This window comes from Zonotrichia albicollis, chromosome 2, assembly GCF_047830755.1.
Source record: "Zonotrichia albicollis isolate bZonAlb1 chromosome 2, bZonAlb1.hap1, whole genome shotgun sequence".
In the NCBI taxonomy this organism is placed as follows: Eukaryota; Metazoa; Chordata; class Aves; order Passeriformes; family Passerellidae; genus Zonotrichia; species Zonotrichia albicollis.
Genome location: NC_133820.1, coordinates 58,597,363 through 58,615,408, shown reverse-complemented (window position 1 = coordinate 58,615,408; position 18,046 = coordinate 58,597,363). Strand labels below are relative to the sequence as shown.

The 18,046-nt window shown below is 37.3% G+C and overlaps 1 protein-coding gene across 4 annotated transcripts in view; it reads left to right on the top strand.

Annotated features, from left to right (window-relative positions):
• SACS (sacsin molecular chaperone) overlaps positions 1 to 17,470 on the top strand; it is a 59,118-nt gene extending 41,648 nt beyond the window's left edge. For all 4 annotated transcript variants that reach the window (XM_074535241.1, XM_074535238.1, XM_074535239.1 and 1 more), the window contains one exon: positions 557 to 17,470. In XM_074535241.1, coding sequence (XP_074391342.1) covers positions 557 to 12,117 — 11,561 coding nt within the window. In that variant the 3' untranslated portion in view covers positions 12,118 to 17,470. The remainder of the gene's footprint in view (positions 1 to 556) is intronic.
• Positions 17,471 to 18,046: the final 576 nt, after the last annotated feature.

Below are 18,046 nucleotides of genomic sequence, written 5' to 3'. Positions count from 1 at the left end.
AACGTCAGTAATAAGAATAAAAACATATAGACTAAGTTTCAGCAATTCCTACCTGAGTCTAATTTATAGTCAGTTTTAGTTGTAAGAGTAGCTGCACCTGAACCACTTTTCTATATCTAATAAATAATCTTTCAAATCTATTTAACATTTCCAGTTATACAAAAAAAGGATTAGATTTTTATTTACCACTAGGCAAATAAGTTGGGTAAAGAATTAACTAAAAAAAAAAAGTTTGTAGTTCAGTTCTAAATCTCTAGTTGCTACATATGCCTGAGAATGTTTGTGTTAAACTAACAAATATAATAACATACTGATAATTTTCAAATTGTTTATATTTTCATACTAATATGGAATGTATTTTCTTTTAATTAACTCCTGAAAGTAAAGGAAGCTGGTATCTGCAGTCCTGGTTAACAAACCTTTTTTTTTCTACAAAATATAGGGTACAGATTAGACTTTTTTTTCCTTGTTTTCTTTTTTCTCTGTTCCTGAAGCCATTTGCTAAGTAACTCTGCTCTGTAATTTTCACCGCTTTTCCCTTTTGCTGTAATTTCAGGGAGGCCATGCACTCAGCTGCAGCTCCTGAACCCAGAAAGGTTTGCCCGGCTCATTAAAGAAATTATGAACAGTGTGTGGCCTGGGAGAGATGTGGTTGTACAGTGGTATCCAGGCTTGGAAGAAAAAAAGCACCCATCAGTTTCCTGGCTGAAGATGGTCTGGAAGAATCTATACATACATTTTTCTGATGACTTGAGTGTGTTTGATGAAATGCCACTTATCCCCAAGACACTGCTGGAGGAAAGTCAAACATCAGTGGAACTGGTTAGACTTAGGAATCCATCACCCATCATTCTGGAAGATGAATCTGACACTCAGCTCCCAGAATATTTAGCTGATATTATTCAGAAGATTGGTGGAGTTGTACTTAAGAAACTGGATATTTCTATCCAACATCCGCTTATAAAAAAGTATGTGCATCCACCATTGCCAAGTGCTGTTTTACAAATAATGGAAAAAATGTCCTTACAGAAACTATGCAATCAGGTTGCGTCATTCCCACCGACACATAAAGATGCTCTTAGGGCATTCTTAGCTAGTTTAACAGATGCAAATGAAAAAGAGAAGAGAATTATTCAGGAATTGCTAATATTTAAAAAAATTGAAAAATCGTCTGATGAAAGTATCCCTGTTTTTACTGGGCTAAAAGGTAGTAAGGTTTTACACCACACTGCCAAAATTCCTCCTGGTCTAAGGTTTTCTGTTCCAATAATTGACAGCAGTGATGAAGCAACTATTCGCTTAGCTAATTTGCTGAAAACAGAACAGCTAAAGAGCACAGACTGCTTGAAGTTTATTATAGAAGACGTAAGAAGTGATTTTTATTCATATGATGAAACAGCACAGATCATGCAATGGGTTCTTGAAAATTTGACTTTTCTGAAAAATGAGAATACAGATGTGATAGATTGGCTGACACCACTTAAGTTTATTCGGATCTCACTGGAAAAGATAATGTCAGCAAACGAACTCTTTGATCCTGAGGTAGAACTTCTGCAACATTTGTTTTATGCTGAGGAGGAAAGTTGCTTTCCCCCTGTTATTTTTACATCCTCAGATATTCTTCATTCACTGAGACAAATAGGCTTAAAAAATGAAGGCAATCTTGATGAAAATGATATCTTAAGAGTGGCAAAAAAAATTGAAAGTTTGCATGCTGACTCTAACACCAACCATGATTTGCTGTTAAGAAAAGCTAGAACTCTCTTAACAATTTTGAACAAAAACCATATGCTGCTTCAATCATCTGAAACAAAAGCTGCAATGAAAAAGATAAAATGGATTCCTGCAAGTAAGGAAAGGCCTCCAAATTATCCAGGGTCCTTGGTTTGGAAAGGAGATCACTGTAATCTGTGCTCACCACCAGAAATGTGTGATATATCACATGCAATTTTAGTTGGTTCCTCAGTTCCTCTTGTGGAAAATGTACTGTTGGATATAGAGAAAGCACTTGGCATCCCCACCAAGCCCAGCATAAAAGCAGTCTTGAAACATTTCAAGGTGGTAGTTGATTGGCATAGTTCTAAAACCTTCAGTGATGAGGACTACTATCAATTTCAGCATATCTTGCTTGAGATTTATGGATTTATGCATGATCATCTAGAAGAAGGAAAAGAAGCTTTTAAAGCCCTGAAATTTCCCTGGGTTTGGACAGGTAAAACATTTTGTTCCCTCACACAAGCAGTTATAAAATCGGTTCCTGATCTTGATCTCCAGCCTTATCTACATTATGTTCCAAAAACTATGGCGAAGTTTCACCAGTTGTTTAAATGTTGTGGTTCAATTGAGGAGTTAACGCCAGACCATGTTTCTATGGTCATTCAGAAAATATATCTGAAGAGTGAGCAGTCTCTCTCGGAACAAGAGAGTAAGCAAAGCCTTCACATTATGTTGAGCATCATAAGATGGCTGTACAGCAACCAGATCCCCGCGAGTCTGCATACGCCCATGCCCCTGTACAGTGGCAAACTTCCTTACAAACTTGCAATGAAGCCAATTCATGAGTGCTGTTACTGTGACATCAAAGTTGATGACTTAAACGATCTGCTTGAGGATTCTGTTGAACCCATAATTTTGGTGCACGAAGACATACCAATGAAAACCGCTGAGTGGTTAAATGTCCCATGCCTTAGCACAAGATTGATTAATCCAGAAAATATGGGGTTTGAGCAATCTGGACAAAGAGAGCCTCTGACTGTGAGAATTAAAAACATATTGGAAGAATACCCTTCCATTTCAGATATCTTTAAGGAGCTTCTTCAAAATGCTGACGATGCTAATGCAACGGAATGTAATTTCCTGATTGACATGAGAAGAAATATGGATATAAGAGAGAACCTTTTGGATCCAGGAATGGCAGCATGTCATGGTCCAGCTTTGTGGTCATTTAATAACTCTGAGTTTTCTGACTCTGATTTCCTAAATATAACTCGATTAGGAGAGTCTCTAAAAAGGAGTGAAGTTGACAAAGTAGGAAAATTTGGACTGGGATTCAATTCTGTTTATCATATCACTGATGTTCCTATTATTTTGAGCCGGGAATTCATGATTATGTTTGATCCAAATGTCAACCACATAAGTAAGCATATCAGAGATAAATCTAACCCTGGCATCAAAATCAACTGGAGTAAGCAACAGAAGAGACTGCGAAAATTTCCAAATCAATTTAAGCCATTTATAGGAGTTTTTGGTTGCCAGCTACCACTGACAGTAGAATCTCCCTATAGCTACAAAGGAACACTTTTCAGGCTGTCCTTTAGGACTCAACAGGAAGCTAAAGTGAGTGAAGTCAGCAGTGCATCCTACAATACAGCAGACATTTACTCTCTTGTGGATGAATTTAGCGTTTGCGGTCACAGACTGATAATATTTGCTCAGAGTGTAAATTCAATGGTTTTGAAATACTTGAAAATTGAAGCAGATGATCCCGGCGTGGCACAAGATGTTGTTACTATCAGAAAAAATCTGTGTGCTTCCAAAGCCTTGAGTGCACCAAATGTAAGTGTTTTAAAGGAAGCAGCTAAACTCATGAAGGTGTGCAGCAGCAGTACTAAAAAGCTTCCCACTGAAACACCAAAGTCATCATGTATCCTGCAGATAGTGGTAGAGGAATTTCACCATGTGTTCAGGCGGATTGCTGATTTACAGTCTCCACTTTTCAGAGGTACTGAAGAAGATCCAGCTACTTTCTTTGAAATGGCTAAATCAGGACAGACAAAACGATCAGGTGATGAATTGCCACAGAAAACAGTAGATTCAACAACATGGCTTATATGTTCTTGCATGGATGTTGGAGATGCTTTGAAATTATCTTTGCATGAAAGTGGACGAAGACTAGGCCTAGTTCCCTGTGGTGGTGTAGGAGTGTTGCTGTCTGAAACCAAGGATCAAAAATGGATTGTGAAACCTAATTGCAACAACATAGGTGAAGTATTCTGCTATTTACCTCTGCGAATAAAAACAGGCTTACCTCTCCACATAAATGGCTGCTTTGCAGTTACTTCAAATCGGAAAGAGATCTGGAAAACAGACACAAAAGGAAGATGGAATACGGTATTCATGAGGCATGTTATTGTAAAAGCCTACATAGAAGCTCTTTGTGTTTTACGTGACATGGCAATCAATGGTGAGCTAGTTGACTACAGTTACTGTGCAGTGTGGCCAGATCCTGATTCAGTTCACGACGATTTTTCTATTATTTGTCAAGGGTTCTATGAGGACATAGCTCATATGAAAAGCAAAGAAGGGATCAAAGTATTTTCTGATGGTTCGTCTTGGGTTTCCATGAAGAATGTAAGGTTTTTAGATGACTCCATACTGAAACGGCCAGACGTTGGGCCATCAGCCTTCAAGATCTTTCTGAAGTACCTTAAAAAAACTGGCTCCAAAAATCTGTGTGCTGTAGATCTTCCATCCTGGGTAAAGACAGGATTTGAAGAAGCGGGATGCAAATACATATTATTGGAGAATACTTTCTCTGAGAAACAGTTCTTTTCTGAGGTATTTTTCCCTAACATTCAGGAGATTGATCCAGAGCTACGTGATCCTCTGATGCGTTATGTTCTCAATGAAAAACTTGAGGAGTTCTCAGGAATTCTTCGTGCTACTCCATGTATTCCCTGTTCATTGGAGGGACATTCATTAGTTACACCATCAAGACTGATCCATCCTGAAGGAAGAGTTGCAAAGTTGTATGATGCTGAGGATGGAAGATTTCCATATGGTACCACTCAGGATTATCTTAACCCTGTTATTTTGGTTAAACTTGTGCAGTTGGGAATGGCTAAAGATGATATCTTATGGGAAGATCTGATAGAACGTGCAGAGTCAGTAGCTGAAATTAACAAGACTGATCATGCCTCAGCTTGTCTCAGGAGCAGCATTATATTGAGTCTTATTGATGAAAAATTAAAATCTAGAGATCCTAGAGCTAAAGAATTTGCTGCAAAATGTCAAAACATTCCTTTCCTTCCTTTCCTTAGCAAACCAGCAGGCTTCTCACTGCACTGGAAAGGCAGTGATTTTCAGCCTGAAGAGATGTTTTCAGCAAATGATCTTTTTACTGCTGATCATCAAGATATAGTTTGCCTCATACAACCAATTCTTAATGAAAATTCTCACTCTTTTAAAGGTTGTGGTACTTTGTCATTAGCTGTCAAAGAATTTTTGGGTTTACTTAAGAAACCAGCTGTTAATTTAGTCATAAATCAGTTAGAAGAAGTTGCAAAGTCATTTGATGGAATCACATTGTATCAAGAAAACATCACTAATGCTTGTTACAAATACCTGCATGAAGCGATGTTAGAGAGTGAATCAACAAAAGCCACGATAATTGAGCAGCTAACAAACTGTAGTTTTATTTTGGTTGAGAATGTGTATGCTGATCCATCAAAAGTGTCTTTTCATTTGAATTTTGAGGCAGCACCCTATCTCTATCAATTGCCTAACAAATACAAAAATAGTTTCCGTGAGCTGTTTGAAAGTGTGGGTGTAAGACAGGCTTTCACAGTTGAAGACTTTGCTGCAGTTCTGGAATCAATAAATCAGGAGAGAGGGACCAAACAACTAACAGAAGACAGCTTTCAGCTCTGCAGGAGAATAATTAGTGAAGGAATATGGGGCCTCATTAGGGAGAAGAAGCAGGAATTTTGTGAGAAAAAGTATGGTGAGATATTGTTGCCAGATACTCGTCTTGCACTTCTGCCTGCAAAATCTTTGTGTTACAATGACTGTCCGTGGATAAAAGTTAAAGACACAACTGTTAAATATTGTCATGGTGATATTCCAAGAGAAGTTGCAGTGAAGCTTGGAGCAATACCAAAACGCCATAAAGCTTTAGAAAGATATGCATCAAATATCTGCTTTACTACCCTTGGAACAGAATTTGGCCAGAAAGAAAAATTGACTAGTAGAATTAAAAGCATTCTGAATGCTTACCCTTCAGAAAAAGAAATGCTGAAAGAGCTTCTTCAGAATGCAGATGATGCAAAAGCCACAGAGATCTGTTTTGTGTTTGATCCTAGACAGCATCCAGCCGATAGAATATTTGATGAGAAATGGGCACCACTTCAAGGACCAGCACTGTGTGTTTACAACAATCAGCCTTTTACAGAAGATGATATTCGGGGAATCCAGAACCTTGGAAAAGGTACAAAAGTAGGGAATCCCTGTAAAACTGGACAATATGGTATAGGTTTCAATTCTGTTTATCACATTACGGATTGCCCTTCTTTTCTGTCTGGCAACGATATACTTTGCATCTTTGACCCTCATGCGAGATATGCACCAGGTTCAACCTCAACAAGTCCTGGCCGCATGTTTAGAGATCTAGATGCAGATTTCAGAACACAGTTCTCAGATGTACTGGATCTGTACTTAGGAAATCACTTTAAACTGGACAATTGTACGATGTTTAGGTTTCCTCTTCGAAATGGAGAAATGGCGAAAGTGTCAGAAATTTCATCGGTTCCATGCTCAGATAGAATGGTCCAAAATCTTTTGGATAAGCTGCGTACAGATGGAGCAGAACTCCTAATGTTTTTGAACCATATGGAAAAAATTTCTATTTGTGAGATAGAAAAAACAACAGGAGCACTGAATGTCCTGTATTCTGTACAAGGCAAAATCACTGATGGAGACAGACTGAAACGAAAGCAATTCCATGCATCTGTGATCGACAGTGTAACTAAAAAGAAGCAGCTAAGTGAAATACCTGTACAGCAGATTACTTACACAATGGATACTGAAGACTCTGAGGGAAATCTCACCACTTGGTTAATTTGTAACAGGTCAGGCTTTTCTGCCATGGAAAAGGTATCCAAAAGTGTGGTCTCAGCCCACAAGAATGAGGACATTACTCTTTTCCCTCGTGGTGGAGTAGCAGCTTGCATTACTCACAATTACAAAAAACCCCACAGAGCATTCTGTTTCTTACCTTTATCATTAGAAACTGGATTACCTTTCCATGTGAATGGACACTTTGCTCTAGACTCTGCCAGAAGAAATCTGTGGCGTGATGATAACGGTGTTGGAGTAAGAAGTGACTGGAATAGTAGTCTAATGACAGCGCTGATAGCACCAGCCTATGTTGAACTGCTGATTCAGCTGAAGAAGAGGTATTTTCCAGGCACTGATCCTACAGTATCAGTGCTGCAAAACACACCTATTCATGCTGTGAAAGACACTTTAAAAAAGTTTTTATCCTTTTTTCCGGTTAATAGACTTGATATTCAACCAGACTGGTATTGCCTAGTGAAAGCAGTTTACAGTTGCATTTATGAAGATTTGAAGCGTCTTTTACCTGTTATGAGAGCTCCAAATGTTGATGGTTCTGATTTGCATTCTGCTGTTATCATCACATGGGTTAACATGTCTACTGTGAACAAAGGCAGACCATTCTTTGACAATTTGCTACAAGATGAATTGCAGCACCTCAAAAACACAGAATACAACATCACAACACGGAAGACAGTGGCTGAAAATGTTTACAGACTAAAGCATTTACTCTTAGAAATTGGATTTAATTTGGTATACAACTGTGATGAGACTGCAAATCTCTACCACTGTTTGGTAGATGCAGATATTCCTGTCACCTATGTGACACCTGCTGATGTCCGATTGTTTTTGATGACATTTTCTTTTCCAGACTCTAACTGCCACATTGGAAAGTTACCCTGTCGTCTTCAGCAGACAAATTTGAAGCTGTTCCATAGCCTCAAACTCCTGGTTGACTACTGTTTCAAAGATGCAGAAGAAAATGAAATCCAAATTGAGGGTTTGCCACTCCTCATTACTCTTGACAATGTTTTGCAAGTTTTTGATTCAAAGCGACCAAAGTTCTTGACAACATACCATGAATTGATTCCATCACGGAAGGATCTCTTTATGAACACATTGTATTTGAGATACAACAATATTCTGCTCAGCAGTGAAGTAGCAAAAGTCTTTGATATCAAAAGTTTTGCTGAATTGTTATCATCTGTGCTGCCTAGAGAGTATAAAACTAAAAATTGTATGAAATGGAAGGAAAACTTTGCAAGTGAATCTTGGCTTAAAAGTGCTTGGCATTTTATCAGTGAATCTCTAAATATTAAGGAAGAGCAAGAAGATACACAAGCAAATTTTGATGGTGTTATTGACACTTTGAAGGACTGGACGTTGCTCCCAGGTGTAAAGTTTACTGTCTCAGCCAATCATCTGGTTGTGCCAGAGTGTGATGTCTTGCTGCCACTCAGCATCATGCACATAGCTGTCTTTCCAAATGCTCAGAGTGATAAAGTCTTCCATGCTTTAATGAAAACGGGCTGCATTCAGCTGGCATTGAACAAAATCTGCTGCAAAGACAGTGCTTTAGTGCCTTTGTTGTCGGGGCGTACAGCAAACATAGATAATCCCTCCAGCATTCTGAAAGCCATACAATATATGGTACAAACATCAACGTTTAAGACTGAAAAGTTAGCAGAAAGTGACTTTGAGGCTCTCCTAATGTACTTCAATTGCAACCTATGTCATTTGACATCTCAGGATGACATTAAAATTTTAAAGTCTCTTCCGTGTTACAAATCAATCAGTGGCCGATACATCAGCATTGCAAAATATGGCACGTGCTATGTCCTCACAAAAAGCATCCCATCAGTGGAAGTAGACAGATGGACACAGTCAACTTCATCGGCTTTTCTTGAGGAGAAGGTTCATTTGAAAGATTTGTATACTATGCTTGGCTGTGTCTCTGTGGATGATCTTGAAGTGTACTTGAAACATCTTTTGCCAAAAATTGAAAGTCTGTCTTACGATGCAAAATTAGAACATTTGATCTACTTAAAGAATAGGCTAACTAGCATTGAAGAAACTTCAGAAATGAAAGAACAGCTGTTTGAAAAGCTTGAAAGCATTTTGATCATTCATGATGCAAGCAATAGGTTAAAACCTGCTAAGTTCTTTTATGACAGGACTGTAAAAGTCTTTGAAGTTATGCTGCCTGAAAAATTCTTTATACCTCAAGATTTTTTTAAGAAGCTAGAGCAACTTACAAAACCAAAAAATCAAGCGGCGTTCCTTCCATCATGGGTAACTTTTCTGCGACATATCGGATTGAAATTCATCATTTCACAGCAGCAGTTACTGCAGTTTGCTAAGGAAATCAGCATGCGAGCAAATACAGAAAACTGGTCTAAAGAAACACTACAGAATACTGTTGACGTTCTCCTCCATCATATATTTCAAGAAAGAGCTGACCTTTTTTCAGGAAATTTTCTTAAAGAATTGTCTTTAATTCCTTTTCTGTGCCCTGAGCGAGCTCCAGCAGAATTTGTGAGATTTCATCCTCAGTATCAAGAAGTTAATGGAACTCTTCCTCTTATACGATTCAATGGGGCACAGGTGAACCCTAAATTCAAGCAGACCGATGTGTTGCAGTTGCTGTGGACATCATGTCCTATTCTTCCTGAGAAAGCAACACCTTTAAGCATCAAAGAGCAAGAGGGGAGTAGTCTTGGTGCACAAGAACAGCTTGAGCAAGTTTTAGCCATGCTGAATGTTAATTTGGACCCTCCTCTGGACAAAGTTATCAATAACTGCAGGAACATATGCAATATCACAACTTTGGATGAGGACATGGTGAAAACTAGGGCCAAGGTCCTAAGGAGCATTTATGAGTTTCTCAGCACAGAGAAGAGGGAATTCCGCTTTCAGCTTCGAGGAGTTTCTTTTGTAATGGTGGAAGAAGGTTGGAAGCTCCTTAAGCCTGAGGAGGTGGTAATAAACCTTGAGTATGAATCTGATTTTAAACCTTATCTTTACAAACTTCCTTTAGAACTTGGTACTTTCCATCAGTTATTTAAACATTTGGGCACTGAAGACATTATTTCAACAAAGCAGTATGTTGAAGTTTTAGGTCGCATATACAAGAGCTCGGAAGGAAAGCAATTGGATCCCAATGAAATGCGCACAGTTAAAAGAGTAGTTTCAGGCCTGTTCAAAAGTCTTCAGAATGATTCTGTAAAGGTGAGGAATGACCTTGAGAATATGAGAGACTTTGCCCTTTACCTTCCCAGTCAAGATGGTAGGTTGGTAAAGTCTAGTATCTTAGTTTTTGATGATGCACCCCACTACAAAAGCAGAATCCAAGGTAACATTGGTGTGCAGATGCTTGTTGATCTCAGCCAGTGTTACTTAGGCAAAGACCATGGCTTTCACACTAAATTGATAATGTTATTCCCTCAGAAGCTGAGGCCTCGCTTACTTAGCAGTATACTTGAAGAACAGTTAGATGAGGAGTCTCCCAAAATTTGTCAGTTTGGAGCGTTATGTTCTTTGCAGGGAAGGTTACAGTTACTGTTGTCTTCAGAGCAGTTCATCACAGGACTCATTAGGATTATGAAGCATGAAAATGACAATGCTTTCCTGGCTAATGAAGAAAAAGCAATAAGACTTTGCAAAGCTTTGCGAGAAGGTTTGAAAGTTTCTTGTTTCGAGAAGTTGCAAACAACATTAAGAGTTAAAGGGTTTGCTCCTATTCCTCACAGCAAAAGTGAAACATTTGCTTTCTTGAAGAGATATGGGAATGCAGTAATATTGCTTTACATACAGCATTCTGACAGCAAGGACATAAATTTCCTCTTAGCATTAGCCATGACCTTAAAATCTGCAACTGACAACCTGATTTCTGATACCTCATATTTAATTGCCATGCTGGGTTGTAATGATATTTATCGGATCAGTGAGAAGCTTGACAGCTTAGGAGTGAAGTATGACTCTTCTGAGCCATCAAAACTTGAACTACCAACACCTGGCACTCCTATACCAGCTGAAATTCACTATACACTTCTAATGGATCCAATGAATGTATTTTATCCTGGTGAATATGTTGGTTACCTTGTTGATTCTGAAGGTGGTGATATATATGGATCATATCAGCCTACTTACACCTATGCAATCATCGTGCAAGAAGTAGAAAGAGAAGATGATGAAAGCCCCAGTTTTCTAGGGAAGATTTACCAGATTGATATTGGATATAGTGAATATAAAATAGTGAGCTCTCTTGACTTGTACAAATTTTCCAGACCAGAGGAAAGCTCTCAAGGCAGGGATAGCACACCTTCTACCCCAACAAGTCCTACAGAATTTCCAGCACATGGACCGAGGGCAATTCCACCTATCTTCACTGGTAGAGAGGGCCACAAAACAATGTCCTCAAAACACCACTCTCCAAAAAAGATAAAGTCAAACTCGTTGCCAGAAATATTAAGAGAAGTGACATCTGTGATTGAACAGGCTTGGAAGCTTCCAGAATCAGAAAGAAAAAAGATTATTAGGAGGCTGTATCTTAAATGGCACCCAGATAAAAATGCAGAGAATCTTGATATAGCTAATGAGGTTTTCAAACATTTGCAGAATGAGATTAACAGGATGGAAAAACAGGCCTTTATGGATCAAAATATGGACAGAGCCTCAAGGAGACCATTTTCATCTTCTGCTTCTCGATTTCAGTCAGATAAATTTTCATTTCAGAGATTTTACACTTCATGGAATCAGGAAGCAACAAGCCACAAATCTGAAAGGCAGCAGTATAAAGAAAAGTGTCCCTCCTCCACAGGGCCCTCCTACTCCCAGCGCTTTTTTGTTCCCCCTACGTTCAGGTCCGTTGGCAATCCTGTGGAGGCGCGTCGATGGCTTAGGCAGGCCCGAGCCAACTTCTCAGCCGCACGAAATGACCTTCATAAAAATGCCAATGAATGGGTATGCTTCAAGTGCTACCTTTCTACTAAACTGGCTTTGATTGCAGCTGACTACGCTGTGAAGGGCAAGTCAGACAAAGACATAAAACCAGCAGCCCTCGCACAAAAAATAGAGGAGTACAGTCAGCAACTTGAAGGACTTTCAAATGACGTTCAGACATTGGAGGCTTATGGAGTAGATAGCTTAAAAACGAGGTATCCTGACTTACTTCCTTTTCCACAGATTCCCAATGATAGGTTTACTTCAGAAGTTGCTATGAGAGTGATGGAATGTACTGCTTGCATCATAATAAAACTTGAAAACTTCATACAACAAAAAATATAAATTATTTGAAGAGGTTAGGGAACTGTTTTATCAAGTATTAGGTGTTTCAAGTGGTGGCATACAAATGCAATTGTGCAGATTATGGAACATCCAAGAGGTTGCATGGTGCCAAGCAGTTTAGAAGTGTCATGCACAAAGGTGGATTGTACCGAGGTACCTAGAACTGAAATTTACTTAAATGGGATTTTTTTTCCTAACTGAGCCTACTGTTAAGCAAACTGTAAAACCTGAATATTTTTTAGAATTTGCAAGGAAATTGAGCTGCAAAAATTAGATGTATGCACAACATTGTGATTAATTGGCATATTATTGAACTGCACTTTATATAACCAAAGCTTAGCTTTCTGTTAGATAAAGCCTGTAATTATAACTCCTTATTAGATTTATTTCATTTAATGTAATGTTTCTGAAAGGATAATGTCAGTTTTCAATGTACTAATCTTAAGACTGGACATAGAATGAAATGGGAAAGGGGGTGGAAGTTAAAATAACTTTGGAGATATTACTCCAAAGCATATCTGTATTCTTTTGCGTTCTGTGGACATTCATGTCACTTGTAGTAATACTCTTATCAGCTGGATCTGATTATAAATTTGCTGCAGCATCACACTGTAAACATTTAAAGGATAGTTTAGTACATGTAAACTGGTACAGTTATTTTAATGCTGAATAATTATACTTGATTTAACATGCCACATCATGTCATGCATTGATTGCATTTACTTTATTATAAAATAATTAAGTATTTAATTTACTTTTTTTAGAGCCTGTCATCTTTTGTTTAATGAATAAGCATGTAGATGATATAAAATCTGTGAACATTATTATACGGTGTTTTATGGGTTTTTTTTGGAATACCAAAACTCAGTTTTCAGATGCCTAAATGCTTGAGTTCCTTTTTTTTTCCCCTCTGTGTGTGCCTTTGTGTGTGTACATATATATATATATTTTTCCACAAACATTGATAATAGTACAATTCAGAAACTCATTTTTGGTGTACACAGAGCACTGTTTTTTGTTACATGTTTAAAGGTGCTGCAATGTAATGCTGGTTTTATTTTGTTATTCACTACAGCCCTTGAGAAATCTGATTATTAGTTCACACTTTTTCTTTTACAGTTTGTAATACTTTTGGTAATGTCATGCAGTATGTTCAACATTAGCTTTTTGTAAAAAAATTTTAAAAATAAAAAATGGAAGGATAATGCTAAATGAAAGGATTTTTTTTTGCTGGATCAGCCACATTAAACATAAATGTCAAACATTTTCCAGTGGCGTGCTGTTACACTTGTCTAATTGACAGCACAGTGAAACTGCAATTTAACCTACAGAATACAAAGGAAAATAAACAACAGTAAGCTTGCTGATACAGCTGATATAGCTGTGATAGTGTTGTAATACAAAAACAAAAAATCACAATAACGTCTGCCTCAGTTTTGAGTAAATTATAAAGGCTTTGTTCTTGAAGAAATGTGACAGTTGGAAAACAATACTGCTTCTGATTGTGGAGCCCTATTATTATTATTTCTGCTATTAAATTAAGTGCCATAAATTTAATAAAGAAAAATGCAAACATATATTTCAGTCCAATGTGTTTTGATTTTATAATGTAAGCTAACTTTACCTATTATTTGAAGCTTTTATATAGGTAAATACACAATCTTTTTTTGATTAATTCTAAATAATTGTACAAATATTGAAATACTACTGAAAAGGAAACTTGCCTTTTTTTTCAATGACAAATGTTTGCAGTTTTCTCAAACAAATTGTACATTTGCTGGGTTTTTTTTTTTTGCAATAAATAGTATGTGAGTAAAACACAAATCCTGGTGTGCCATGAAATAAATCAGTTTAGTTAATTCCCTGTGTTTTTTAAATAGATTCCTTTGTGGTTCTTGCTTTTTGCATTAAGTCAGATGAATAGTCTTCAGGGTAAGATTGAAGACTAAAATTCTTGAAAAGGAAACAGTTCTCATGATTTTCATTTTAAATGGAGCTAAAACATAAGGTCTCATGGAAGCATGCAAAAGAGTGACAGGAGCACCATGAACACCCCTGTTTTTACGTGAGCTCTTGAGGAAGAAAATCCTCTAAGTGTATAACTGTGTTTTATAAGCAACTTATGTTGCCTTACCAGTATTAGTATTACAAACTGTTAAAATAGCTGTGCAGAATCACTAAACTATTCTAACTTTAATTTTGGTTATTTTGTATATTCTGTTGAGTGCTGACACTGAGAAAGAAAATGGTCCTAGTTCTTAGGAAGCTAATAGTCTGAAATAATTTTAAACTCTGAGCCAAGTTGAGAAAGAAAACTAGAATGACACAGAAAAATGAATTAATTCTCTTATTCCTGAATTGAAACTAACAATAAAATTTACAGATGTCTGCAAAGGGACAAGCGAGTTGTCTCAGTAGGAAGTCTTTTAGTTTCTTATTTGCTTAACTCACTGTAACAGCTAACATAAATAAAGAGGCTTTGCAAGACCATGAAACCATATTCTGACAGAACATGATTTTGTAAATGCCATTTAATTCCTGATTAAAAAGAAAAACGAATAAATAAAATGCTTAAATGATTCTTCCTTTTGGCTCAGCTGGGAGACTTGACAATGCGTCTAAGTCAGGTATGGAGGCTTAGAACAGTTAGGATGTGATGATTCTGTAGTAGGGGTCTGTAGAAGTAAATGTTAGCATGTAGGTTCCACAAAAATACATTTAGCAAGTAATTCTGCACATTAAATGAGTTCTCACTGGAGAAAATACCTTTTCATTCAGATCTCCTGCCTTCCACAGATACCAGCAGTTTATCTAGGAAAAGCAGCTTCAGTTTTTGTCTCCCAAAATTACAGTTGATGAGTTTAACAAAAAGTCAGTGGTCTAGGAAGCTGATTCAACTACATACAGGGCAGCTTAAATCTAAGGAACTGCAGTTGGAATAAGCCTTGATAGGCTTGTTACTATCTTGTGCTTTAAAAGTTTTCCTCTCAAACAATGAAGTGTTACACAGCTAGTCTAAAAAGCACAGGACACTTGCCTCAACAATTAGTGACAAGAAAAAATACCTCTTGTTTGTGGTTTTTTCTGTTTTGTTTTTGTTGTTGTTTTTTGTTAAGGACACAGATTTTTGTGTAGCTGACTACCAGAAGAATAAATGGTTTATTGTGTAAAAAATGTAGTTTTACAATATTTGTACTCGAATCATTATCAGTAAAGTTACTGTAATGATTTGTGAAATAGGGTTTAAAATTTACTATAAGGATTGCATTCACTTGAAACTGGTATACTTGGGTTGCTTTAAACAAGGCTATAATTAAATGTATTGTAATTTCTCCAATTGAAGTAGAGGAATGTAGTACCACCTTTGAGATTTTCTGTTGCTGGATCTAAACTCTTCGAGAAAGGCTGGATTGGTCCTGGGGAACAAAGGCAGAACTAACAGCTCAAAAATAACTAAACCTGGCAGCCAAAATAAATGTTTTCATTTGAAGAAGACACACTTTTTTTTTGTCACATGAAGAGTTTTGTCAATGAATTTTCATCAAAACTGTTTATCTTTTCTTTGGTTTGTTTTCTGGATGATTAATTCAGTAGCACTGCAGTAATTTCTTTGTTTACTTTCACCCACTACTGATTAAGACAAATGAATTCTAGATGTCCAATGAAACCTAACTGTAAAGCATTTCCTAAATTCTGCTAAGTACATTTTTAGCTGGGACCAAGAATTGTGTTCATAATGTTAAATAAAGTGCATTTCACATTCTTAGTCTTGTAAAAACAATTTTGTTTTAAAAATGAAAACATTCATTTAAGCTATGTTTCATTTGAATACAAAAGCAGAAGCAGATTGTTCAAAATGTATAAAGTTTATTTAAGAACTTGGTTTCCAATTCTCGCAATTTCCTTTTGCATAAAGCTATATGAAGATAGACAACTGCAAATACTAAAGGACTGTGAAATGGAAAAAAAAAAAGCTCGTGTTTGCGCAATCACCACTGAAGTTTTTCTATCATTTTTCCACTGTGTAACAATTGCAACCAGTTGCAAGAACAGCTGTAAATTATTCTTTTTGAGGGAGTAAATATGCAAACAAATCAGTTCACTATGCTAGAAGTGATTTTTTCTCTTCTGCATTTGGATAATGCTTTTGGAAATAAACTAGAGAACTGCATACTCTCACTTCCCTGTGCCATAATTTTCTGTTACTCTAACTAATTACTGTAGTTTGATTCAAGTAGAAACAGTAATTTTGAAGTATTAAAGAGGGGGAAATAGACATCCACATAGAATTATCAGAAATAGTGATGTATGACCTATGTTGAGATTAACAGCAATTCAGATTGTAGCATCAGCTGATAATACTCTGGTAATGTTAGCATAAATTTTGTTTCTCTACTAACCACACCTAAAAGAAAAAAAATAGTCTGTGACAAGATGTTGCCAGCTATGCTTTATGTGCACAACTTCTATACTGGAACAATACTTCTGATGTCAGTGTTGTAGCATAATGAAAAGAAGAATCAAATTTAAACAATGAAAAGGATCACATTGGTGATTTGTGTGATGGCAGGGCTAAGGGTACAGCAGACCTCTTTAGGTTTTGGTACTACTTAGACTCCACCTGTGAAATGAAGCAAGTCCAGAAGATTTATCTCCACATGAAAGGTTGTAGTTATTGCAGTGTCTAAATGAAGTGCCATCCTGCTTAATAGTGTTACCAGCCAGGGGACTGCACCCTGATTTTCCTAGCTCTTTAGGGGTCAGGTTATTCTTGCCTGGAAAGCCTCAGTTCAGTCCCTTGCTGTGAATTAATTGGCAAATCACATTTGAATATGTGCCTCCATAACAAAAGCTTAAAATGTATAACTTGAAGTGCTGCGCTTCTACTGCCAGCAGAACAAGGAGATTTTAACTATTTTGCAGTATCTGGCTAACATTTAGGTGTTATATTAGTGAATTATTTGTTTGATACTCCATGGAAACGGGCATAAGTTCCTTGATGTCAGAACAATGGCTGAAATTTCTAAGGACTCAAGTCCCAGTTTTGCTGTTAATACTACACCTGTAAGAGACTGGTGACATTACAGTTCTCCAACTTAGTCGTAGCAGCAGTTTTTAGGTATCCGGCACATGCAAGGGCATTTGCTGACCTTTATTTTAGTACTCAAACTTTCTATCCAATGAAGTCTGCTTGTGTTTTGGTTTGTAAAAGCTTGTGCATGGAGCTGGAACCATCTAAATTGACTTTAAAGGAATACTGAAGACAGGTTTCTGTTAAAGTGTACCTCAGCTGAGGGCTTAGCCTTAAAGACAGATATAGTCAAGAGATACAGTTATGAAGATAAACATTTCTCTCCTTACGGCAAAAAGCCTTGGACTCACTCCTGAAGACAGGAGTAAGTGAATGAGACTAAGTCCAAGAAAAGGCAATTTCAGATATGGAAGATGTGTGGCTTCCTACTTCTCCTTTAGGCAGTGTAAGAGCAGTTGGAGCACTCTCCAGATAACATGTGAACCCTTGCTTCACTCACCCAAGCTCACCTTAAGGGTTTCCTACTTGCTCTACTGAAGTTCTTGGAGTTTGCATCAATTGCTGAGGGCTCCACCCTGCTGCTGAAGGGCAGTTTCAGTTCTGTACATCAGACTCTTGGAGAAATTGCAAAGGCATCCCTTGAAGTGGGAACTGCCCTGGGCTTTACCACAATAATAGAGGAAGATATTAATGTAGGATTCTCTTTCTCAGCTCAGGCTTTTGTGTGTACCTGGGGATCTCATCCAAGTGCTGGTTTTCTTCCCTTGTTCACCAGAGCTGAAGTAGCAAGTTTGTTAGTAGTTATTTTGTCCTGATTCTTTTGTTTTAAGTATGGTGATTTTTTTTTTCCAAAAGGTGGAGATTCGTGGTTTACTAACACTATGGGTTAAAATCCTT